The following is a 26,209-nucleotide window of genomic DNA, read 5'->3' as shown; positions in this document are numbered from 1 at the left end:
CGCTCTCATTGTTTGGTAAGGTAGTGCGCGGGGGAGGCGGCGGATAAACACCCTGTTGATTATTGCCCCGTTCCAGTTTGCGCCGGGCAGCCCACCCCCTTTTATTTTTCTCCCGCCCTCTCCGGAGGTGTTTACAGCTGCGCTCCTGGGTAACCCATTGACCTCCCCGTCCGGCTGCGCTGCTGGGAAACCAGCAAGGCTGATAAGGCTCCCTTCTGGAGAAATTCCTGTTCCTTGCGCCAGGGCGGGGCAGAAGCTGGACCCCAGCGCGAACAGTTTCTCTCAAGTTTCCCTTCCCCGCCCGCTCGCGCCCCTCCTCGCCTTTCGCCTCTCTTCCCAATTGCGCGCCCGAGGTGCTTTGGGAAGGGGAAGGGCCAGCCGGGAACAGGGGGGTCGAAGAGAACGTCTGTAGATGAGCCTCCAGGTCAGTACCATCCATTTGGTCCCTGCTGATTTCTCGTCGTCTCTCCCCCCCCCCCCCTTTCCCCGGGTACTCCTCCCGGCCACCGTTTCGCTCCCCTCCCTGTCATGTCTTGCCTGCTGCCTCCCAGTGCAGCCAGCCGCGCAGGCGGAGGCAGCGTGTGCGCCCGTGTGGCGCGCTCTGCCCCCTGCGCTCGCCCGGCACCGAGAAAGCGGGCACAAAGAATGGAGGAGCCGCTCTCTTGGTATCCGGACTCCGGAAGCGAAAGTCTTATGCTTGCATCATGGGCTGCTTATCTCACCCTCTTGCTCCTCTCTCTCTCTCTCTCTCTCTCTCTCTCTCTCTCTCTCTCTCTCTCTCTCTCTCCCCTCCAAGGAAGGACCGTAGAGCAGTGATAGAGCACCTGCTTTTCTTGCCAGGTACGGTTGAAAAAGTTCCCTGTCTGAAATCCTGGAGAGCTGCTGCCAGTCAGTGCAGGCAATACTGAGCTAAGTGGACCGATGGGTCAGATTCTGCACAAAGCAGATTCCGACATTCCAGGGTTCTGGAGCACTGCTTTAGCTGGCCTCCCAAGTCATGTGGATGTCCTTCACTGTGTGCAGTCTTTGATATACACATTGTGTACTGTGGTGTTTCGCTGCAGGTGGCACAGTCCACATGGGAAGGATCTGCAGGGTCCTGCGCAAAATAAAATAAAATGCACCTTTCATGACTGGATATCATTGCACTACCTGGAAAAACAAGAAATTGGGGATGCAAAGAGTGAATCCTTCCCCTTCCTGCAAGAAATTCAGGGTTGTGAAGATCAGGGCCTCAGGTGGCAGAATGCAAGGGGTATTTGCCATGAGTGCCACAGCCAGAGAAGGAAGAAGAAACGACTGAGGTGGTAGCAGCTTCTAGGTTCTGGCAAGATCTCATGGGAGCCCTGCAAAATCTCATTAGATTAGAACCCAGGGGACAGGTTGCCCCTGGCAAAGATATCACCCCCCCCCAATACACCACTGAGGCAGGTGAAATTGAGAGTGTACATTTTGACCAAGGCTATCCAATACAGTTGTACCTTGGTTTTCAAACAGCTTAGGTCTCAAATGTTTTGGCTCCTGAAAGCCCCAAACCTGGAACTGACTATTCCGGTTTGCGAACTATTTTTGGATGCCAAATGTCCGATGCGGCTTCCGACTGAGTGCAGGAAGCTCCTGCAGCCAATCAGAAGCCGCACCTTGGTTTTTGAACGTTTTCGGAAGTCAAACAGACTTCTGGAACAGATTCTGTTCAAGATCCAAGGTATGACTGTAAGCTTAAAAGTTAAGCCACTCAGGCTTGATCTAATCCCATGATAGCACTTGTAAGCTTTACGCCACAGTGGCCTTGCTGTGGTAGATGTAGCAAGAGAATCTGGACCAGCGTGCAGTTCGGATGCTGAATAACGGTCATATATAGGCAAGCATTTGCAGGGACATCTCTATCTATCTATCTATCTATCTATCTATCTATCTATCCTATCAGATTCAGAATGCTTTAATTTGTGTCAGCCAATGGAAACTTGTTCATGTCTTCTCAGAAGGAATTCATTGGGGTTTACTCCCAGGTAAATGTGCATAGGATTCCAGCCTTCGCATCCCCGCATGCTCCCTGAACTCCCAAGGACATGGGCTCAGGATGGCTTCAGCCCTTTGTACACAAAAACAGGTAAAATGGTGATTTGCATAATAGTCCTATGCATGTTTACTTGGAAGTCAATCAGTGGCCTAAATCGGCAGCTGTGATTGTAAGTAAGCACCAGGGATAGTTCCCATCCCCCTCTGGACAAATTTCATTGAATAAACAGGGATGAGTATGCATAATTGAAACGTTGAATCATATGAGCTACTGGAGCTATGCAAACTTGTTGAAGGAAGTTGAGATATTGCTAAATGCGTGGTAGGAAGAGAGGATCTGTTTGTCACTACGAAGGGTTGCCATGTTGCATGGGAGTCATGCCCCTCTCTCATTCCAGGCACTCTGACCCTTGGATTGAGCAGTAAGAGCTCCAGACCCTTAATGAATTGCACCTCTTTACCCTATAACTAAGGGATGCGGGTGGCACTGAGGGTTAAACCACTGAGCCTAGGACTTGCCGATCAGAAAGTCGGCGGTTCAAATCCTCATGACGGGGTGAGCTCCGGTTGCTCGGTCCCTGCTCCTGCCAACCTAGCAGTTCAAAAGCACACCAGTGCAAGTAGATAAATAGGTACCGCTCCGGCGGGAAGGTAAGTGGCGTTTCCATGCGCTGCTCTGGTTCGCCAGAAGCGGCTTAGTCATGCTGGCCACATAACCCGGAAGCTGTACGCTGGCTCCCTTGGCCAATAAAGTGAGATGAGCGCCACAACCCCAGAGTTGGTCACGACTGGACCTAATGGTCAAGGGTCCCTTTACCCTTTACCTTTTTACCCTATAACTGCTTGCCCAAATCTGGCTTTATTTGCCAAACTTTTGAGTCTGATTGGATGTTACCGTTTCTTTGCAGTTTCTCTTTACCTTTCTTACCTTTTGCAAATAGAGAAGAGGAATATAACAGATAGCCCTTAAGTTTCCAGTGTTCACAACTGCAGCAAAGAACTTTAATATAAAACAGCAAGAAGACCTGGCCAGTTTATTATATGGCCATGGCTTTGCTTCCTATCAGGCTTCTAGCACGGAATCCAATTAACCTAGCATATCCTGCGATCTTTGGATGAAGGGTGTTATAGAAATTTTATATGAATGAATGAATGAGTGAGTGAATGAATGAATGAATAAATAAATAAATAAATATATACAGTGGAAAAGATAATTTTATGTTAAATAAAGGTCCCCGCCCCCTCTGGAGGATGTGTTTGGACAGCTACCTTTTTCCAATACAATACCTACACATTGGGACCATATTTGTGATGATTGGTGAGGGTAAAGAGGAGGCTGTACCTAACCACCACCCACAATTCTGGGTACTCCATGCCCTACCCCCACCCCCAATTTTTTGGCTAGCAATACTGTGTTTATCCACACAATTGCATCCAGGATGCTGTGTATTAGATAGGGATGGGTAATCTACCTTGCTTCACTAGGGATGAGCAAAAATCCACCTACCTGCAGCTGTGGGGAAGATGTAAAAAATATGTGTGTGATGGAGATAGTCTGTGCATATTCATGACCCTAGAAATTGGCAAGCCAAGGCCTAGCAGTGACCCCTCTTCCCCTCATGTTGGTGAGTGATTTTTATTATTATTATTGTGTGAGGAGGCATATGACTGTGGTTTGTTGAATTACCTGCTGCTGAGTGTGATTCTAAAGCCATTAATGCTTTTTGCATAAGGGGGGCAATGGTTTCGTTGCGGTGAAAATGTAAACAGGTGTTTTGTTTTCATCCGGTAGTGATGGGGACAGGAGTTGAGAAAGGTCATTGTGAACGGATCCAGTATTATAAATGAAGAGGGGTGAGAGGGTCAGTGCAGAGAGTGCAACTTCCCCACTCTTCCCTTTTTTTTTACTTTCTGTTTTTCCATTGAGTGTTTTTGATTCTCTTATCTTTAGCCCATGGCTGAATGCCTTGAACTCCACTGACGTGAATGAGGGTTTTGCATGAAATAGGTAGATCTTCTGATAATTGATAAGCATTCAGTTGTGACAGGAAAGGCGGCAGAACACTCTCCCAAGTTCAAGTTGATTTTGAGGATTTTTATCTTCCTGAGATGGGGAACCTCAGGCTTGGCCCTTCAGACATCTCTGTCTGGCCCTCAGAATTCCCCTCAGGCCACATCCTTCCCTGGCCTTGCTCCATGCCTGACTGGAATATGCCCTTGAATTCTGATAATGCCTCTTGCTTGGCTGAGTGGAAGACAGAGGGAGGCACAAGCAGACCCTCTTTGACCATGCCTTTGGTTGATTGACATTCAATGCCCTTTTAAAATGCATTGTGAAAGAGGGGCATGATTGGGTTGTCTTTGTTTTTATTATGTATTTAGTGTTTTTTTATATATTGCGATTTTATGTTGTGAACTGCCCTGAGATTTACGGGCATATGGCGGTATACAAATTTAATTATTAATATTAATAATAATAATGCTGTTCCAAGGTACATTTTTTGCTCAGTCTACTTTGGCCTGTGTCCCCACCCACCACTGGTATGTGGCACTTGGATGGCTGCCCGTAAGGGCAGGTGGCCCTTGGGTGTGTGGCATGGAGAGAGTTCTATGGGCCACATAGACAGACCTGGGGGATCATATTCCCCCCTCCCCTAGCCTGAGGTTCCCCATTCCTGCTTTATAAGGATGGGTGATTGCTTATAAACAGTGGTGCTAAGGGTTATAAAATGTCCAATAAGAAACAATGCATTCCATTGGGGAGGACCCGAGGTAAAGGTAAAAGGCAAAGGACCCCTCGGTGGTTAAGTCCAGTCAAAGGCAACTATGGGGTTGTGGCACTCATCTCGCTTTCAGGCCAAGGGAGCCAGCGTTTGTCCGCAAACAGCTTTCTGGGTCATGTGGCCAGCATGACTAAACCGCTTCTGATGCAATGGAACACCGTGACAGAAGCCACTGAGCACACAGAAATGCCGATTACGTTCCTGCCACAGTGGTACCTATTTATCTACTCACACTGGTATGCTTTGGAACTGCTAGGTTGGCAGGAGCTGGGCCAGAGCAACGGGAGCTCATCCTATTGCAGGGATTCGAACTGCCAACCTTCCGATTAGCAAGCCCAAGAGGCTCAGTGGTTTAGACCACAGCGCCACCCGCTCCCAAGAGGAGGACCTGACCATTCAGGTGCAAGTGTGCAGCTTGTTCTGGATGGGGTTGCAGTCCCCTTGAATCCACAGATCTGCCACATGGGGATGCTGCAGGAGCCACCACTCCCAGCTGTCTAGGCATGGGTAGACAGTGGTGACTTTGACCAATTTCACCTATTATGCCAACTGCATCCATTCTTGGATAAGTCACATCTGGCTCCCATGATTCATGTCCTTGTCTCCACCAAGTTGGACTAGTGTGCCATGCACTTTATGGCTGACCTTGAAGACAGTCAGGTAGCTTTGGTTTTCCCAGAATGAAGCTGCTAGGGTGTTACCTGGAGCCAAGAGAATGGACCTTTTTCACCCATCATCTACCACCTGCATTGAGTTCCAAGTGGGCAGGGACTGAGATTTGTCAACAACTGTCCCATTTCATCTAAGTCTACGTGAGAACTCTCCAAGAGAGGCTCTTGTTGCTGGATATATGGTGGGTGCTCATGAAGGATGGAGTCTTTTTTATTGTAGAAGCCAAGTTCAGGAAGAGCCTCCAAACAGGGACACACTCGTCCCTGCCACTCTTGTTATTCCAGAAAGCTTTTCAGTAAAGGGCCCTTTTGAGACTGGTTTCTATCCACCTCTTTCCATCACTTTGTTTATGCTTCATGAGCTTCATGAGCTGTTTATATTGCTTTTATTATATGCTGCTTTGGGTATATGATACATACAAAAGCGGACTATAAATGATAGCAATGATGAAAGTTTTGCAGTGGTACCTTGGGTTACAAACGCTTTGGGTTACAAACGCTTCAGGTTACAGACTCCGCTAACCCAGAAGTAGTACCTCGCGTTTACCTCAGGATGGGAACAGAAATTGCACGGCGGCAGCAGGAGGCCCCATTAACTAAAGTGGTACCTCAGGTTAAGAACAGTTTCAGGTTAAGAATGGACCTCCGGAATGAATTAAGTTCTTAACCAGAGGTACCACTGTACTTGGAGCAGAGCCATTGAAATTAATGAACACAGTTAAGTTAGGTCGATTGATTTCAACAGTCTGAGTTCACCATTTTGAATTCTACCCAATCTTTTCAATGTAAAATTCTCATTCTCCTATTGACTGAGATGAGAGGTTTTGTGATACAGTGCCATGGGGAACAATAGCTTGGATTATGTATTTTGGTTGCTAGAGAAGAGAAAATGGAGCGCAGGTTGTAGGAGCACTAATGACAGTGAAAAGGTTTAGGATGATCACTTTCTGTTGCAGCTCTTGGCCTGCTGTTTTCATTTATACAGCAGGAGCAGATCACCTCCTGAAAATTATATCAGTTAAGATTTGCAGAGGATTTGATTTGCATAAGTAGTGCACCTCATTTGCATAAATTATGCCATGCAGATGTGTGGGCTTTTCATGCCTGTCTTTAAGGAGGACCCAAACCAGCCTTTCAAGAGACATCTGGATTTTTCTTCACCACCCACCAAAGCTCAGAATGCCAGGAATGTACTGCCTGGCATTTGAGATACAATCTGAAGCGGCATGGAGGGGCGACAAACTAGTGGAGCAGGGGAGAGTTGAGGCTGGCTCGGTGCTGCCTCTTGGGACATGTGCCCAGCCACACCTCCCACCTTCCAAATGCAGGGCGGCCATCAAAAGATGCATTGTGCATTGAGAGGCTGTTTCTCCAATGATTTAACAAGAGTACTTTTGATGTGGTGGATTGCATTGGTCTTGTCCCGGGTCTGCTAGGAAGGATAAACTGCTGGCCTTGGGGCTGCATGGGCTGGTAGACACATGGGCTGCTGCTTTGGTGCCCCTTTCCAGAGGAAATTTTCCCTGTGGTCCACAGGTGAGTTGCTCACAGCCTCCTTCTGTATTTGCCCTTTAGCCTTCTGTGGTGTAACTCTGCAGGAGCCGTCAATCAGCACAGCAGAATAAGATCAAACAGGGTCTGTCAACCTAGCAGCCTGCTGCTTTGCTCTCGGCAAGATCACCAGTGGTTGAGGGGGTAGAAGCACCCTATAAACAGGATGGTGTATCTAGGCTGCAAGCCTAATCAAAATTACCTGGAAGTAAACGCTCAGTGAGTTCAAGAGGATTTATTTTTGAGCAGGCATGATTAGAATTGTGTTGTTAATTCCATTTATGTCTGCAGTACTGGATTCTTACAGCTTCCCTCATGGAAAAGATGTTGCATACTCCAATTCCATCTTTCCTACTTCCAGCCATCAACAGATCATAATTTAGTTTGCAGATGCTACTGCATTCTAATATCTATCTATCTATCTATCTATCTATCTATCTATCTATCTATCATCTATTATCTATCATTTATCTCTATCTGATTTAATTCATTTTATGGCCAACAACTCACAAATAGAAGAATCTAGTTTTGTTGTATTGTGAGAAGAACTGGTGGTCGAGGATGATGCATGAGAGATATTTTTGTGTTTTCCTGTCTCTCTCTCTACACCAGGCACACTTCTGTAAACCTCTTAATATGCTCCTCCCTTGCTTTAGCCCGCATTTTGTCCAAAGGAAAAAATGCCAACTTCCTGATCTTTTCTCCATGGAGATTATGTTCTTCTGGTTGTTTTCATTAACCATTGGCTGCATCTTTTCTACAGCTCTCCTCTGCAATATCCTTTTTTATATGGAATGAACAAAACCACACACAGTATTCCATTTGCAGTTACCCTGTAGGTTTATAGAATGACCTTATGATATGTGCCGTTTTATTTTCCTCTTCTACATCATTCCCAACACAGATTTTCTTGTTTTCATGGCTGTTTTCTAGGCTGTCATGGTTCTCTCTTGATGTGGGGAAACTCATTTCCGTCCTCCACTTGACTAAGGGAGGTTCACTGTGATATACTGAGAAATCCTTGGGCAGTGATTTTTGGCCTTGCTTTAATAAAAGCTGAATATGTGAGGCAGATAATTAACAGTCCTGATTGGAGAACAAGAAAGATACTGGCTTGTATCCAACACCGTGTGTGCAGAGTTCCACTTGTGCAACTGGACTTGCCCCTGCTCTCCCTCTGTGTCTTCAAAATCTGCTCTTTGTGGGGGGGGGGGTTTCCTCCAATCTCCTGGAGCAGATTTTGAGGGTGCATGCAGGGCTGAAAGCGAGAGGATGGTAAAATTCTGCTGCTTAAGCTGAAATCTGCTGCACGGGTGGAACAGCACTGGATATGCCCCACCATATATTTTTTATCCCTATATAATGTTTTCTGTTTTGGATGGAGCATGGTGTGTGAGCTAATTATTTTAATTTGTGATTTTGAATGGAATTCAGTTGCAGGTGCAATTCAGTGTGCCTTCTTCTGTCTTCTGTTTCCCCTTAAGCAACAGGGAAAGGTTTAGATTAGATTATGGTTCAAATTAAGACTGGTTCACATGTTCACATCCATCACTCAGTGACTACAGTACTTGGAGCCACTTCTGACCATGCCTTTATTATTATTATTATTATTATTATTATTATTATTATTATTATTATTATTATTATTATTATTATTATTATTATTTCATTTATACCCCATCTTTTGCCTTGATGGAACTCAAGACAGCTGAGATATAAAAATGAGAACTGCTGAAAACATAGGGGGAAAGCCATTAAAAACAATTAGAAGTAAAACTATCTATTATCTCAATTGAAACTATACAAATAAGTACAACAGAAGCAAGCAAGCTCATGAGCTTTGGCTCTTTCTGATGCCACTCAATTGAGCAGCAGATGCCTGGGGTCATGTGGCAGGCATCTATGGCACAAGTGCATAGAACCAACCCCTAGCCTTGGATGTAAGGAAGAAGGCAGGAAGCAGCTGACTGAAGGCGGACTGAGGCTGGTGGGGCACAGTGACCCATTTGCCGTAATGAACCAGCGCCCACTGGATGGAACTTCTGTGTCACCTCAAAAATATACTTTTTACGGTAGAGTCCACTCATACAACCAGCTGCAAATCATCAAGCACAAGGGTTATGATGTGTAAAGTACCAGAGTGGCGCAGGATTGTGTGAACCTGCCCTAAGGCAGATGATGTCAGTCTGAAGCAGTAGAATCTACTCCCTCCATCTTTCCTCCACAGTCACTGCCAGTTTTAATTGGTAGGATACTCAAGCAATGAACAGAGACCACAATGCTCTGGGATTCTCACTAGAAGCTGTCACAAAATCTTGTTTTGATTGCAGTGTGACTGACTCCTGATAGTTGATACTAACTGTGAAAGTAGTTTCGGTTCATCTGTCTAAGCAGAAGTAGTTCCTCCTTTAAAAGACTGTTGGGACTAAAATAAAGAGCTAAGAAATTGTGGTTAAGAGAAATGGCTTCAGCCAGCCCTGTTGCAAATGTTGCATGAGAAAGGGAGAGGAAAGGTCCTATCCATTGTGACGGCAAGGGGTTAATTTATTTGCTGTCGTCATCTCGGGTGCATGGGAGTAAGACTCTTGGGGAGCTCTGCAATCAGCAATATCTTTTTATCCTGCATCTCATCTCATCTCTGGCTGCATGTGTTCCCCAGGTGAAGAGGCATCTTCTTGTTCATCCGATCAACCTGTGTGCCTGGCCAGTTGGTCCAGTCTGCAACAGTACACAGCTGAACCCCCAGAAAGATGGTTCAAAGAGGGGAAGATGGCATCAGGTACTGTTGAAACAACAACGACACTTTCTTCTTCCTTCCAGAAGTGTGTGTGTGTGTGTGTGTGTGTGTATTGCAGTGAAGCCTGGACTGCCCCAGCAGTATTTTCCTGTAAAAATGAGTCTGAAGGACTAGCTCAGAGGTGGCCTGGTTATGTTTTGAGAATGGCTAAGGCACATGGGGACATATATACTAGCACTAGATGTGTTCTGTTTCATGGCTATGTCTATGTATGTAACTCTGGCCTGTGTTTATTGATGCCTGTTGTGTGTTAGAATGATGAGAAATGCTATGGCCCTGTGTTAAATTGAATTTTATAGCCATTTCATAGTTTACATGGAAAATTTGTTTCACTCTGGCTATACCAGCTTTACCCCAGCATTTTCCAGAGTAAGCACATCAAGTGTGAAAGGCAGATCCACATCCTTAAATATCTGTGGGTGTGTTCTGGGAGTCCTGATTTGCCACAGCTTTCCAGTATGTATTCTCCTGCCTACAGCAGCAAAGCCTGGTTTGTTGTGGGAAATACTGGTGTTATGTTGGTGAAACCCTGACTGATGTGGTTTACACTCCTCACATGAACTCTGTTGTAGACATAGAGCAGTATTCCATCCATTCTGCCTTTTTAAGCGAAGGGACCTAATTCACACACCCTGTATAAGGCCCTTCGGCACTTGCCATTTACAGTTTCATAGGAGCCAATCCAGTTCTTTCAGAAAAGCTGGGTTTTGCATTAGGAGAAAAAGCTTTAATTATGCTGTTCCAAAATACTAGCTGAATAAGGACACTGCCATGCGGCAGCATAACAAAAAATCCGAAACCCCCCCAGCAACTATACCACTATAAACGATAAGTGCAGAAAGGCCCTAATACTTATCCTTTGGATTTTGTACTTCTTAGAACTTTGCAATATAAGTAAAGGTAAAGGGACCCCTGACCATTAGGTCCAGTTGTGGCTGACTCTGGGGTTGCGGCACTCATCTTGCTTTATTGGCCGAGGGAGCCGGCGTGCAGCTTCCGGGTCATGTGGCCAGCATGACTAAGCCGCTTCTGGCGAACCAGAGCAGCACACGGAAACGCCGTTTACCTTCCCACCAGAGCGGTGCCTATTTATCTACTTGCACTTTGACATGCTTTCAAACTGCTAGGTTGGCAGGAGCTGCGACTGAGCAACGGGAGCTCATCCCGTCGCGGGGATTTGAACTGCCGACCTTCTGATCGGCAAGTCCTAGGCTCTGTGGTTTAACCCACAGCACCACCCACGTCCCTTGCAATATAAACATTGACTCAAAAAAGTACCAAAATGTGTAAACAAACGAACACCATATTTTAAGGTAAAATGCATTTACCTTAAAATACTGAGATAAAATATTGTTTAAATAGTGTTTTCATATAAAACATGTACAGTGCTACCTCGTGTTATGTACCATCCCCCTTATGAATGCTGTGGGTTATGCGCTCTGCTAACCCAGAAATTGATGCCCCTTGTTGTGACCTTTGCCCTGGGATGCGAGCGGAAATAGCACTCTGGCAGTGCAGCAGCAGCGGGAGGCACCATTAGAGAAAGCATGCCTCATGTTACGAACAGATCTCCGGAACGGATTACGTATGTAACACGAGGTACCACTGTATTTAAATATGAATTATTATTATTATTAAATCACAGATTATCGTGAAAAGGGGGCAGAATCAACTTATGATTGAACAAATGTGCATATTGACATGGAATGTCCTAGGCAGTTCAGTGTGGCTTGTCATTTTATCTTTGATCCATCCAGGCCTTTTTCTAGACGGTGGCATGGGGATGGCAGGTTAAGTAACTGAACTGGCACTGGTAGGATGTAGCTTGCTAGCTATAATAATTTACCGGTTTCACGCTCTGCCATTGGGCCATTTCAGTTGCTTGGGCAAATCTCCCATGCTGTTTTTACCCAGCTGTCAAAAGCAGACATAATGGTTCTGCTCTGAAACTCTCCAAAGCAAAGCAAAAAGCCTGCTAAATGAGCATCTACAGAGCTATATTTCCCCTGTTTGTAGCTGTAATATGGTTTACAGTTCCACATAAAATCAATTCACAGTTTGTTTTAGAGACTAGCAAAGCTGACAATGGAGTGGGACTGTTTAGTGAGCCTACTTATAAAAACATGCCATTGTTTGCAGCCCGTATTTCCTGGCACACAGATCAAGTCCTGTCTAACCACTGACAAGACCCAGGTTTTAAACTCCTATTAGGCTTGCACAGCTTGGGAAGAGATTGCTGGCTTTGGGTTTTTTTAAAAAAACAACAACACATGAGCCTCCAGCATCATTAACTTAATTGCTGCCTAAATTTCCTGATTCTAAGAGTTTTATGACTATGTGTAATGATGTGTGGAGTTGAATGAGCCTGGCTAGATTTTTCAGATTGCAGCAGTTATGGGAAATCTCCATTTCCCCCAGAAAATTGATGAGCAAACACTTATGCAAATCCACTCTCTTCCTCCAAGGAGTACCGTATTTTTCGCACTATAGGACGCACTTTTTCCCCTCCAAAAATGAAGGGGAAATGTGTGTGCATCCTATGGTGTGAATGCAGGCTTTTGCTGAAGCCTGGAGAGCAAGAGGGGTCCGTGCGCACCGACCCTTCTCGCTCTCCAGGCTTCAGGAAGCTATCCCAAGTCTTGCAAGCCCGGCGGGATGTCCCGCGGGCTCGCAAGGCTTGCGGGCAGCAGCCTGCACCCAAAAGCTGGGGACAGCGGGGAGGCGCAGAGCCGCCACCCGGCTATTCCCCGACCTGATCTGGAGGCTGGCGGGGGGAGAAGCAAGCCTGCTTCTCCCCCCCCCAGCCCCACAAGCTCGGGGGATAGGGGGATGGCGAAGCGCCACCATCCCGCTATTCCCCGACCTGATCTGGAGGCTGGGGGTGGGAGAAGCAAGCCTGCTTCTCCCCCCCCACCATCCCCACAACCTCCAGATCAGGTCGGGGAATAGCGGGATGGCAGCGCTCCGCCATCCCGCTATTCCACGACCTGATCTGGAGGCTGGGGGTGGGAGAAGCAAGCCTGCTTCTCCCCCCCCCCCACCATTCCCACAACCTCCAGATCAGGTCGGGGAATAGCGGGATGGCAGGCTTCAGGAGAGCCCCACCGCCAGCCCCACAAGCTCGGGGGACAGCGGGAGAGGCGCAGCGCGCCCTTCCCGCTGTCCCCCGACTTGGTTAGAAGGCTGGGGGGGGAGCCTGCTCCTCCCCGTCGCCAGCCCCGCAAACTCGGGAGACAGCGGGAGAGGCGCAGCACGCCATTCCCACTGTCCCCCGACTTGGTTAGAAGGCTGGCGGGGGGAGAAGCCTGCTCCTCCCCGTCGCCAGCCCCGCAAACTCGGGAGACAGCGGCAGGGGCGCAGCGCGCCCTTCCCGCTGTCCCCCGACTTGGTTAGAAGGCTGGCCCAGCCCCGCAAACTCGGGGGACAGCGGGAGAGGCGCAGCGCGCCATCCCGCTGTCTCCCGACATGGTTTGGAGGCTGGCGGAAGGCTTCCTCCTCCCCCAGCCCCGCAAGCTCCCAGAGCGATGCCAAAGCTGCGCGCAGCTTCGGCATGGCTCTGGGTCCCGTTCTGGGGGAGGGGGAAGCTCGGGCTTCCCCGCCCCAGCCCCGCGCCTGGCGGGGGGGGGATAAATTTTTTTTGCCTTTATTTCCCCCCCCCCAAATCTAGGTGCATCCTATGGACCGGTGCGTCCAATAGTCCGAAAAATACGGTAACTAGGCGGCCCTTTCCCCCACAGGGTTGGTTTCCACAAAATCCCAGTTGCTGCTCAAAGCAAGAACAGGAATCCATAGAGGCTCAGGGAGGCTACCGAGATAGTGATCTGCTGTTATAGAAACATTTCTGTGGTGCTTATAGTTATAAGCAAAGATCGCAGGAATCATTCTCTCGCTCTTGCATTGGCATCAGGCTTACTCTTCCAAATCTGGCCTATTTTTTCATTTATTGAAAACATTTCAATCCCCACCTCTGTTCTTTGCTCAAGGTGCCTTACAAGGACCCTGTCATGAAAGATGAAACGAAAACAAGCAAGCAGCCAATAAAATAAATAAAAATATCAGCAGCAAACATCAATACTCTCTCTTAGTAGCTCAACACGGGGCCATCTTTTGTGCTCATAGCCTATGCAGCTTCCGAAAGATTGCCTAAACCAGCCTCTGTCAACCTGGTGCCTTTGGACCACAACTCCAATCAACTCCAGCCAGCGCCGGGTTGGTGTTCGAACCCATGACCTTGAGCATGAGACTCTTAATCTCAGGGTTGTGGGTTCAAACCCCACATTGGGAAAAAGATTCCGGCATTTCAGGGGGTTGGACTAGATGAACCTTGTGCTCCCTTTCAACTGTACAATTCTATGAATCAGGGGTTTTTTAATGGTCTCAAAACATATTCAATGGATTTTGTGGAACAGGCAGTACATACATACATACATACATACATACATACATGTTAAAAATAATAATTTATGGTTGCAGTCCTATACTGTACTCAATGGAAGGACATCCCAGGGATAATAGGACAGAGTGGAACTCCTCAGGCAGAGAAGGAAATCTGCCCTCGGAAGCCTCACAGTTGCAGATAGAGAAACCATCAGTGCTCCATTAGTGGTAACGAAAAAAAAGTCCACTCATTCTCCAACACACAGGCAGGGAGGAACTCTGGAGGCAGCTTTCAAAGGCATTGTGGGTTACATGTGTGGCCTCTTAACAAGTTTTTAACTTTCCTTTTAACAGGTCCAAGTTCTTTCTTAATTGCAATAATTCATAGCCCTCCCCCCACTCCATCTCCAGAACATTCAGGGTGGCCATTCTTTGTGTGTGTGTGTGTGTGTGTGTGTGTGTGTGTGTGTGTGTGTGTGTGTGTGTTTTAAAGCCAGTTAAAATAACACATTGTTTATCCCCCAGAGCATTACAACAGCCCAGTCTAAGGGTGCAGCATGCTAGCCCCTGCTAAGCAATCACCAATATATTCTGTTTTTAAAATATTCTGTGGGAATTGTTTCTTCCCCACTCAGACCAGATAGCCTGGCCCATCAATAGTAGTACTTCCTTACATCTAACTAAATGTACCAGATCTATGACTTTCAAATTCATGAGCAGAAAAGAAATGTAAGTCAGAGCTGGAGCCTCTGAGTCCAGTAGGGTAGAGGTGAGGAGACTGTGCCACTGTTACCTCTGTGAAAAGCACTTTAGGGGGAGGTCAGGACCACAAGGGTACACTGGCAGGACTACTGCCACCAATCTTGCAGTCCCAGCCTTGACACCACCCTGTTCAGGTAAGTGGCCATAGCGATGCTGTTTTGAGGGTGGCTCTGTGGCTCTTCCCTACCACATGGGCTGCTCCTGTTTGAGTCAGTGCCAGGAACAAAAGGAAATGATGGTGGTCCTTTGGTGAGAGATTTCCCATTTGGAGAAGTCACTAGCAGAGGACAGGAAATGTTTGGGTTGTGTGAAATTTAAGTCCACCCTTCAGCTGGAAAGGTCTTAAGTAGCAAGGTTTGGGAAGACTTCTGTTTGGGACTGCAGAAAAACTGCTGCCACTCATATTGAAGTCCCTGGGGTCGAGGGGTATTATATATTGCTATATCCCCTTTCATGATGCCTGTAGTTTACCAGCTGTGGTCACATGAGCCCAACGGGGCACTTGAGGACTTCCCTTCATACCCAACAAGACGCCCCTCTTGTCATGAGGTGGTGACAGTGGTTACTTGAAAAGTACCCAGCACTGAAGGAGGAAGTTGGGAGAGTAAAAAGGAAGGCATCACTTTTCATGACTCAAATCGGCTCCTGATCAGAAAGCAGAGGAACTGAGAGGGTAGGAGGGAAGGGAGAGAGATCTGGGAGGTGGAGGAAGAAAATGGAATGGCTACATAGGAGAAAGGGGTCAGGTGGGGGGGGGAGAGGTTATACACTTTCCTATTGGAATTGCACATTTTTTTCACAGTCTTCTCCCTCCTCATCAAATCACAGATCACATCTGCTTCCATTGACTGAAGTGTAAGAATCTGGTGCTGTCTTGTTCTGCCATGGTACAAAATCATGGATCTGAGGCACAAGTATCCCTTCAAAACCACCGTTGACTAATAATTTGCTTCTGGGCACACAGATGTTTTCTGCAGTTTGTTGGTGGTTTTGTTGTCATTCTATGCTAAAGTCATGAAACTCAGTAGGAATCCTTGCCTTGGGTCAATGGCAAGCAACAGATGTATGATTTATTTATTTTCATCGTGTACAGTGATATGGAGTACTTTAATTTGATGTGTCTTTTTAGTGATCTCATGTAATATAATGCAGATTCAGTGTGATATATTTTGATTCTACTGGATCTGACTTTTATCCTGCTCTCCTGGAAAAATAAAGTGTGTGTGTGTGTGTGTGTGTACACTTGAGCTTGTTTCCTGTCTGTCTGTCTGTCCTTCTGTCATGGTGGGTGGTGACGTGACCCCGGGGAGAGAAGCAGCCACAGGGGAAGGTACCCACAACACTCTTTCAACATTCCAAATATGCCCACAAGCCCAGAAAGGTTGGTGGCCTCCTGTATTATGCCCTTGCTTTCCCTCTTCTAAAAAAGTTGACAGTGGTCCTTCTGCCTACATGGTGACTTGTCAGGTAACCCCAGGGAACTGGATCCAGGAAGTCAGTCTGCACAAATAGGAGAGGGCACTCTGGAAACTGAGTCCGTGTCACTGGCTGTAGGGGAAGGGTTCCCAAATGGTAAGTGTTTGTCTAATTGCTGCCTTTTGTTTTTAACATCTGTAACTAACGAGCCAGCCCTTGAGATCATTTCTCTGGAGGAGATAATGACGTAGTTTGCATTGCATGACTTATTAGCAATGCAGAAGATTAAGAAGGAAAGGGAACAGAGTTTATAGCAGGCCAGTGTCTGTAATTCCAGGTGTCAATGCAGAAGACAGTATGAATGGGAAAGTGATGGGCCATTGTCTGACCTGTACCACCCAACATCTTTCCAGTGGCTAATAGCATCCATAGATGGTGCATAATTCCAATTAGTTTGAAGGGACACATTTCACTTAATTATAACAAAAACAACACTCTCAGAAATATCCTCAGATAACCACCAATTCCCATGTGATAACTTATTATGAATTGGGTGTAAATTATTTTTTTGCAACAACATCTAAATGAATCTTCATTGAAAATGCTGCATGAATCCTGATGTGGGCTATTTATGAATGGGGAAGGTGAGCCAGAAGCTGCCAGGCACTCTCTTGGAATTCAGGACTTCAGTGAGGGTAAAACCGCTTACTTCAGTAGCTGGCACTTTAACTGGTGGCGGTTTTTGTAGTAAGATGGAGTAACAAAGAAGTCTGGCTGGTCTCAACAAGAGGGATAGTGATTCTCTTACATTCTGCTTTGGGGAACATAGCCAAGGTGACCCTTTGCCATTCAGAGTATGCTAGACTGGACCTGGCAAATATGTTGTTGCTGTGAGTTGACTTGCCTGTCCTAGAACCCAGGAAGCATTTCAAGAAACAGCATCTTCCACAAGTGAATTAAACTGAATGCTTTAGTTCCAGTGAGTTCCAGTGAAAGATCAAGAGGAACAGTGCAATGTAAGCCCTGCCAGAGCACCTCTCCTAACCTCTCCTGAAGCCACACTGGCTGTTCCAGTGCTGAGAATCTCCTGTTTTTTCCCTGAAGACACCTGCTATTTGAGATGGGGAGCTTGTCTCCAAAAGCTGTAAACCCACCAGTCTAATCTGTGGAATCTAATAAGGTGTGATGGGGATTTTGATTACATATCTATAGATGAATGATAGAAACATTCAATCCCCCTTGATGCTCACTAATGCTCACAGTTAGGCGAAAGTAGAGCTGATCCATGCAGAATGCTGGACAAAGGTATTTAGTATTTTATCTTCTTTAATTGCCTATCTCTCTTTCTCTCTCTTTTTAATTTTAAAGAGATTGCCCTCTCATTTTCTGTCAAGAGTCGCTCGGGACAGGGCCCCAATCCCCAGCTGCAGGAGACAGCCAGAAAGAAGCTGTGGGCCTTAGAAAATGACGACAAAGATGTCTGTGCTCTTTTCAAGGTAAAGTTGTTGCTGTTACTTCTTAAGCACCTCATGGGTAGCAAAGTAGGAATCTGTCCTATGCCAAGTCAGGCCATTGTGCCATCTTGCTCAGTATTGTCTACTCTGTCAGCAGCTCTCCCATGATCTCAAACCGAAGGGTCCTTCCCATGTCTGGTGTTTGAGATCTTTTAAATTGAAAATGCCAAGGATTTTCACCTAGAATCTTCTGTGTGCAAAACATCTGCTCTAGTACGGAGCTATGCTTTTGTTTATGCCTGCATAAAGCAGTCAGAGGTGAATTGCCAGCTTTTATTATTCCTGCCACGCCTGTCACTGTAACTAGGTGACAATGTAATGACATTGAGTGTTGGCATCAAGGCTATCAACAAAGCTCTTGGATCTGTAGTTGCAAAAAGAACAATCAGTTCCCCGCCTCGACAACATATAGCTCAACATGGTTAGAATGATCCTATAAAAGGAAAAGGTTTGGAGCCCACAGATTCCCTTTATCCCTTCGATCACACTCATAATCATATTCATAATTATTTTCGTATTCACATCTGTGTAACTATCCCTGCTCCAAAGTGACTGGACACTTCAAGTTTTTATAACTACAAAACTTGCCACTCAAATAATGTTGACAAACGTACCCAAGAAATGTTGTATGTTTTTTATCATTCATTCATGGATTTTTTAATGCTTATTTCTTTTCTTTTTTATTCCTCCTTTTTTGGTTTCTTATTGTTCTTGTTCTTGTTGATAACTATAATAATACAATATCTCAATCAGAAATGTTTCGTTTTGCTGTTTATTTTCCAAATTGAGATTATATAAATGCCACACATTGTCAAATTATTAAAATTGAATGAAAAGTTATTTAAAACTCAGAAAGCTTTTTTTAAAAATTAAAAATCCCCACCATTATTTAAATTCCCTACCATTTTTAAATTCCCCTGCACATTATTTGCAATACCATCTTTATTCAAAAGAGTTCAGGGCAGTAAACACCCAATCTCTGCTTTAAAACCTTCAAGGAAGGAGAGTTCTTACTGTCACAAAGTTATTTGTGACATTTAGTTGGAATCTCCTTTCTTGTAACTTGAAGCCATTGGTTTGAGTCCTGTCCTCCAGAGCAGGAGAAAACAAGCTTGCTCCATCTTCCATCTGAGAGCCCTTTAGATGTTTGAAGTTGGTGAACATATCTCCTCTCAGTCACCTCTTCTCCAGGCTAAACATGCCCAACTCCCTGAACCGTTCCTCATAGGCTTGGTTTCCAGACCCTTGATCATCTTGGTTGCCCGCCTCTGTACATGTTCCAGCTTGTCAAGATCCTTCTTAAATTGTGGTGCCCAGAACTGGACACAGTATTCCAGGTGACACTATACTTCTGCTGATGCAGCCTAGAATAGCATCACCTTTTTTTTACTGCTGCATCACACTGTTGACTCATGTCAGTAGCTGATCTCCCTTTATGTAGGGCAGGGTTGTATTGTCTTTCTGTAGTCATGACCCTTAGTCTACAATCCAAATTTCAAATGCCATTGTTGGAAGAAGAAGAAGAAGAAGAAGAAGAAGAAGAAGAAGAAGAAGAAGAAGAAGAAGAAGAAACAGAAACACAGAATATAGCACATGTTCATTCACAACATAATTCCCATGGTCTTTCCTGCTTTCCTTTTTTGCAGGAGCTGTCAGCCCGGCTGGTTTGTATCCAGGCACAGGACAGTCGCTTTCTACTCTCCTTCAGGACCATAGAAGAAATATGGAAGTTTTCAACATACTTAGCGCTCGGTAGATCACATGGAACTGAGGGGAGACTGGCTTTCCACCAGGAGAGCTGGAGGGTGGGATGTGGGGATCATTATATAAGTTGCTGTGGGCAGGACTAGTCTCTTAAGATATGAGAGAAAGAGAGCTTCTGCCTCTGTGTCTCTTTTCAGTATTTACAGTGGTGCCCCGCAAGACGAATGCCTCGCAAGACGAAAAACTCGCTAGACGAAAGAGTTTTCCATTTTTAGAGTCGTTCCGCAAGACGAATTTCCCTATGGGCTTGCTTCGCAAGACGAAACGTCTTGCGAGTTCTTGCAGTTTGTTTCCTTTTTCTTAAAGCCGCTAAGCCGTTAATAGCCGCTAAGCCGTTAATAGCCGCTAAGCCGCTAATAGCCGTGCTTCGCAAGACGAAAAAACCGCAAGACGAAGAGACTCGCGGAATGGATTAATTTCGTCTTGCAAGGCACCACTGTATATTGAAAAAGGTCCAGTTTCACACATTGCTCCCCCTCTCCAACAAGGCAAGGCTGGGGTGGAATGAAATCCATTCTGATGATACCATGGCTCATGGTGTCAAATGAGACACTACAAGGAAGAGAGAAAGAAACAAGGCTGAAGTGGTTTCATCTCCATATATAAGAGGCAGTTTCAACCCTAGAAAGCTTGTAAAAGATCCATGCATAGCGAAGAGCTGGAAGGGAGGATCAGACAAGGGCTCATGGGTCAAAATTATGATGCTGTAAGCATAGGAAACTGAAATTAATTTGTTGATTAGTTAATTGATTGGTTATCAAACAAGAGAGAAGGGGGTGGCAGTGAGAAAAGGATGCATACACTTTATTTGCCCGTGGCCCCAGACACTACTGGGTTTGGCCCTCCCCACCCCAGCAGGCAGCCTTTGACAAATTATCCCTAATGGAGTGTGGCCCTTGACAGAAAAACATTCCCTTCTCCTACGTTATAGGATTTTTTTTTAAGAAAAAGCTTATTGTGCTTTAAAGTTTTTGTTTTGTGGTTTTATTGTTATTATTGGCTTATTTGATTTTTAACTACTTCTGAAACTTCCTGCTGAGAGACGGCTTGTGTAAGTTTGAGAAATAAATAGAACATTTTCAGTTTGGCCCTGAGGCTGTGTGGCATGGGCCCGAAGAATGACCGACATTCTGTGTCAAATGTTTTACCTGAGAAAACCACTGCTGCATGTTTGCTCTTGGAAGCCACATGATATGTTTGCATTCTTCCTTTTTATTGTGGATCAGGCTATGTGGGCAGCTGTTTGGAGCATCTTCTCTTCACCCCTGAGTACTGGCTGAACTGTGCTCTGGTGGAGGACACCGAGATAACTGTTGCTCTAGATGAGGATCACCTGGCCACCATGTACTTAGGTCTTCTGCTTCAGGAAGGTGAGAAATATGAAGCCAGTCTTACAGCTCCTCTCCAAATATCCCTTTAGGAGTATGTTTTGGATCCATAGTACTGCATATTTGTAAGGTGGGCTCTTAAGTGGGTTGCTCTGGACTCCTATTGGCAGGAGAGAGAAGGCCAGAGTGGGACCATGCAGGTGTGGAGTAGGTAGATTTTGGAAAGGGGTCCTACCTGCCTCAAACCCCAAAATCTGGTTCTGGTGAGGGGAAGAGTGCCCAGCAAAAGTGTACAATAGACAGGCACTATTTACTTAGATCCTATAATGTAAAGTTCTCTGGGTGGCTGACAGTAAATAATATATGAGATAATATATAAAACCATAACATTACAGAAAAAGTAAAATTTAAAAAGCTACCAAAAAATTGCCTACTCCCCATTTAAAACACAGATATACAAACTGAGAAAGACCCAGATTATCTAAATTATTTAAAATGTTTGAGTGACCAGGAAGGCTTTACCTATCTCTGAAAACACCACAAAGATGGTGACAGGCTTTTTCATATGTAACAGGGGTACCAACCCTGACCAAAGCCTACTAGAAAGTAAGTTCACTGTGAGCAAATCACTTCATATAGTTAACACGAGGAGCCCAAAATCGTTCTGCACAAAATTATTTTTGAAGCAAACATGAGGTCAGGAAGCAACTGGATCCTGAGATAATGCACTGAACAATTCTCTGCCTCAGAGCCCACATCCCAGCCTCCAAATGGTTGCTTCAGAGAGGAGATTTCAGAATAAGACATGGTTCTGACCTGCTGGGCACCCTCTTGCCCTCATAAGTTGTCATTGCAGGAGAGGAATTTTCCCACAGAATTTTCACTGGTATCATGCTTGTTATTTTTGTTACTCACCTTTCTCGAAGGTGGGTAAGACCCAAGGCAAGTTACAAATCAGTACAACGAAAACAAAACCAGTAAAACACAAATGCAGCTATGTAGCCAATGCCCATAAAGCACTGCAATTTGAAATAGCTTTAAACTTGGTCTTCCTAAAGAGAAAAGTCCTCACGATTTTATGCAAGGGAATAGAGAGACTGGACCAAACAAGGTTTCTGGGGAGGGAATTCCACAATTGTGACACTATGACAGAAAATGCCTGGCTTGCTGTGGTTTCCAAGCTGAAGTTTGAAGGTAGTAACACGTGGAGCAGGGCTTCCAAGCTGTTTATAGGACAATAATCCTGACCTTTATCAATTCTTCTTTCATCTGCAGGAAACTTCTTTGCCAGGGTCGTGGTTGGTGTCCTGACAGATGAAGAAGGGGAGGATTTGAAGCTCTCCAAAAATGAGCTTGTCCATGTGAAAGACATTGGGCATGACACCAAATGGGAAGGGACATCTCTGTTGAATGACCAGAGGGGCCTGGTCCCTGTCACAGCCATGGAACCATTGCCCCATCCTTTTTACCAGTAAGTAGAGCGGCTGTGGCAATCTATACACAGGGCCGACATTGTGAGTCATTGTGGCCGTAACCTGGGTTCACTCAGAGTAAAACGCTCAGAATGAAATAAAAAAATTCCTTCCAGTAGCACCTTAAAGACCAACTAAGTTAGTTCTTGGTATGAGCTTTCGTGTGCATGCACATTTCTTCAGATACACTGAAACAGAAGTTGCCAGATCCTTCTATATAGTGAGAAGGTGGGGAGGGGTATTACTCAGAAGGGTGGTGGGAATGGGAGATTGGCAGTTAGCTGAGATGAGCCTGTTGACGACTCTTAACGACTGTAATAGGTCTTACAGGAAAAGGCAAGGGGTGAGAAGGTGAGAAATGGCTTAGTCATGTATAATGAGATAAGAATCCAATGTCTCTGTTCAGACCAGGTCTCTCCATGGTTTTAAGTTTGGTAATGAGTTGCAATTCAGCAGAAATAGACTGGAAAGAGAAGCTGCTGAATTGCAACTCATTACCAAACTTAAAACCATGGAGAGACCTGGTCTGAACAGAGACACTGGATTCTTATCTCATTATACATGACTAAGCCATTTCTCACCTTCTCACCCCTTGCCTTTTGACTATGGCAAACCAACACGGCTACCTATCTGCTCAGAATGAAAACATTCTTATCTCCGAGGGTAAAACGGGCTGCTAGTAATATACCTGCCCTCTGTAAATACATCCTGAGATCACTTTTATTGGCAATTATGTTATGAAAGGTTAGTGTGCACCATTCCCCACCCCCAAATGTGAAGCAAAGAGTACAGTCGTACTTTGGAAATCGAACGGAATCCGTTCCGGAAGTCCATTCGACTTCCAAAATGTTCGGAAACCAAAGCGTGGCTTCTGATTGGCTGCAGGAAGCTCCTGCAGCCAACCAGAAGCTGTGGAATCCCCGTTTGACGTTTGGGATCCAAAGAATGTTCCCAAACCGGAACACTCACGTCTGAGTTTGCGGCATTCAGGAGCCAAAATGTCCGAATACCAAGGCATTTGGGATCCAAGGTACGACTGTACTCTGAAAGAAATAGAGTGTTCATTCACAGCTCTTCATATCCGCAGGTGGTTCCTGAAGAACTATCCAATGAGCTGTGGTATCTCCAAACAAATCAGCGGACCTGGCTCTTTGCAGATTGGTGAGGACAATCTTATTGGGGGTAAATTGTAGATAACTGACTTAAGACTGATCCATTGTGTACTTCTCTCTTTATTTGAAGTGGGGGTGGGATTGCAGGGTTTTTAGAATGTCTTAGATTTGCACAGGATATAGTTTGCATTTTTTAATCATTTGTTTAAATTAGAAGCGGAAACATCAGCTAAATTAGCTTCATTTGCCCTCAGTGACATCAAATCTAATTGCCTAGAATAGTGTCATGACATCATTACATTTACTATGTGATGTACCTAATTGACTGAAACCACACTATGAAAAAGGAAGCGCCTAACAGGTTGGGGTACTGCCAAAGCAACAGATGAGGGGAAGGTGATGGCAAATTGACACAAAAAGTGTGAACATTCGCAATAGTAGTGATTATCCCCTACCTTCGCTCCAAATGTTTTCATGCTGAAAGCTGAAATAGGCAAACATTTTACCCAAGCTTCTTTCTTTCTTCCGTCTTCATTTGAAGGGGGGCTGTATTAAGCTGTATTAAGAAGAATAAGCTGTGGTTTCAGGTGACAGGACAAAACACAAAGGTTATGGGACACAAAGGGACCTTGTTTTCACACTCAACTCATAAGCATGCCCTTCTCTGCCAGTGGTCACTGTTTCAAAGAGAGAATGGTTCAGCCTGCTGGAATGAGGGACATTTTTGTTTTATTTCTTAGGCCAAGGGAGGTGCACAACTACAGAAGATCACAGAGGGAAAGGATGGGACGAGCTGAGCTTCTGCAAAGGGGAGACCATAGAGGTGACTGGCTTCTTCATTCCAGGCCTCCAGTGGTTTATAGGGAAATCCACAAGCAGCGGTGCAGTAGGCTTTGTCCAAACCAGATGTGTGCATCCTGAGACTTGTGAGCCGATGTAAGTGTGAAATACCCACAGAGGGAGGAAAACACACTTGTGGGCTGAGATAAAGACACAATTGGTGTTTATTGCATAAATGCAGAAATCAAGTTTGGGATCTTTTTCTGTGCAGGGTGAGGTGTGAGGGGACTGTGGATAGGAGACAGGAAAAATGTTGTTGCTCAAGATTCCCTTTTTTTTTTTTTTTTTGCTTAAGAAAACGTCTCAAGGCATGTGATCAAGATCACAACATAGAAATGATTTGTGAATTGAATATGAGCTTGTTAAATGGAGATGTTTAAAGATATGCCTTGGCTCAGGCACAAAGCAACTCAAGCAGTACAATTCTATGGGTGATCACTACCTGATGGGAAGTTAATCTCTGAACAAATCAAGGGGCCTTGTCAACACACAGGGGAAGTACACAGATAAGAGTATCTGTTTACTTTTGCTTGACAGTTCACATTTTCAAATATTTTGGTGTTCTTGCATCCTGTTCCTCCACAAAGTGACTTGAATCAACCCTTGAAGAATCTGGTGTTCATTTTCTTTACTTTTGGAATTTATTTGTAATTATTTCTCCCCCCACCAAATGCTAAATGGTCCCCTGCAGTAATTGATTTAAACATCAAGTGTTTGCTTGCATCTGTGAGGACCAGATCTTTTTAAAAATGAGGCTGGAGATTTAAAATATATAATTTCAGGTGATGAGAAAATAGGCTTTTGAGACAAAACCACCACAGCGTATGCCTCTTTCAGGTTTCTGTGAGGCATATCATTAAGAAATGTTGCCACAACTTGTATCTTATCTCTTCCTCTGAATTTCAATTAACTGATAACATTCTTCAGTATGTAGAAATTGGCTTGATATGGCAACAGTGAGGGAAGAGCGGGGGGGGGGGGGCAGTTGCTCCAGTCCAGTAGCTCTGGTGTTCACATGCGAGTTCTGAAGCTTACAGAATATTCCAAATGAATCCCATTTCACATTAACATTGGGGAAAGCTCTCTGTGTGCATTGCGCATGGTGCTTGTCCTGACACAGAAAAGAATGGGGGAGTTTCTGTTCATGTGGAGGTGCATCATAGAACTCCAGCTCATAGTTGATGGGTTTATTGTAGGAACAACCTTGTTTCAGAGCAAGTAGATAATTATATTCAGATCAGGGGATGAATATTCAGAAAATACTTCGGTCACATGTAAGGACAGCTAGAAAAGGAACGTGTACATGGCAATCTTTTGTCTATGCATAAGTAAGTCCTGTAGAGTTCTGTGTGGCTTACTCTGAGGTAAGTGAGTATAGGATTGCAGCTGTAGTTTAAAGAAATCCTGGGGTTTTTAAAGAGGGTTTGATAAGGCTTTCAAAAGTGGTTTATGGTTTGGTGAATATTGCACTAATGTATAGTAGTTGGTCTTGGTCCCAAAGATATTCTCAAGTGATCATCTGCTGTCAGGTGCATTTTGGGTAATAGAAGAGAAGCACAAAGTAGAGAAAGATGGTAGCCTTTAATTGCAGCAACTACTGTGTGTGCAATTTGCAAGCTTATGAGAATGAAGAGTCACCATTTGAAGGGACAGAGCAAATGCTGCTTTACGTCAGGTAAAACAGACAGCTTACATGACAGTGTGGGGAAGCTTAGTTGGTCATTAGCACTTCCTACAGTAAAGTCAATTCAATCAATTTCAGGTAGTTTATCTTCTGGCCAGAGGACTATAAAGTGTTAATAC

General features: G+C 45.1%; 1 protein-coding gene across 7 annotated transcripts in view; it reads left to right on the top strand.

The window, feature by feature from the left end:
- The first annotated feature begins 403 nt into the window (after positions 1–403).
- SH3TC2 (SH3 domain and tetratricopeptide repeats 2) overlaps positions 404–26,209 on the top strand; it is a 47,800-nt gene continuing 21,994 nt past the window's right edge. For 3 of the 7 annotated variants that reach the window (XR_014003811.1, XM_081178318.1, XM_081178317.1), the window contains exons 1-9: positions 2,015–2,110; positions 9,684–9,803; positions 16,428–16,532; positions 17,745–17,872; positions 19,537–19,642; positions 20,881–21,024; positions 22,258–22,453; positions 23,542–23,615; positions 24,307–24,502. Coding sequence is in view for 6 of the 7 variants with exons in the window: in XM_081178318.1 (XP_081034444.1) it covers positions 2,047–2,110; positions 9,684–9,803; positions 16,428–16,532; positions 17,745–17,872; positions 19,537–19,642; positions 20,881–21,024; positions 22,258–22,453; positions 23,542–23,615; positions 24,307–24,502 (1,133 nt within the window). In the remaining variant the exon portion in view is untranslated. Of the gene's footprint in view, positions 425–2,014; positions 2,111–3,531; positions 3,645–6,920; positions 7,010–9,683; positions 9,804–16,427; positions 16,533–17,744; positions 17,873–19,536; positions 19,643–20,880; positions 21,025–22,257; positions 22,454–23,541; positions 23,616–24,306; positions 24,503–26,209 lie in introns of those variants that run through there. The other 4 variants (XM_081178321.1, XM_081178322.1, XM_081178319.1 and 1 more) reach the window with 4 other exon arrangements.

The sequence above is a fragment of the Podarcis bocagei genome (genome assembly GCF_964188305.1).
Source record: "Podarcis bocagei genome assembly, chromosome: 2".
Taxonomy (NCBI): Eukaryota; Metazoa; Chordata; class Lepidosauria; order Squamata; family Lacertidae; genus Podarcis; species Podarcis bocagei.
Note: the sequence above shows the minus strand (reverse complement) of the source record. Positions and strands in the feature narration are given on the sequence as shown.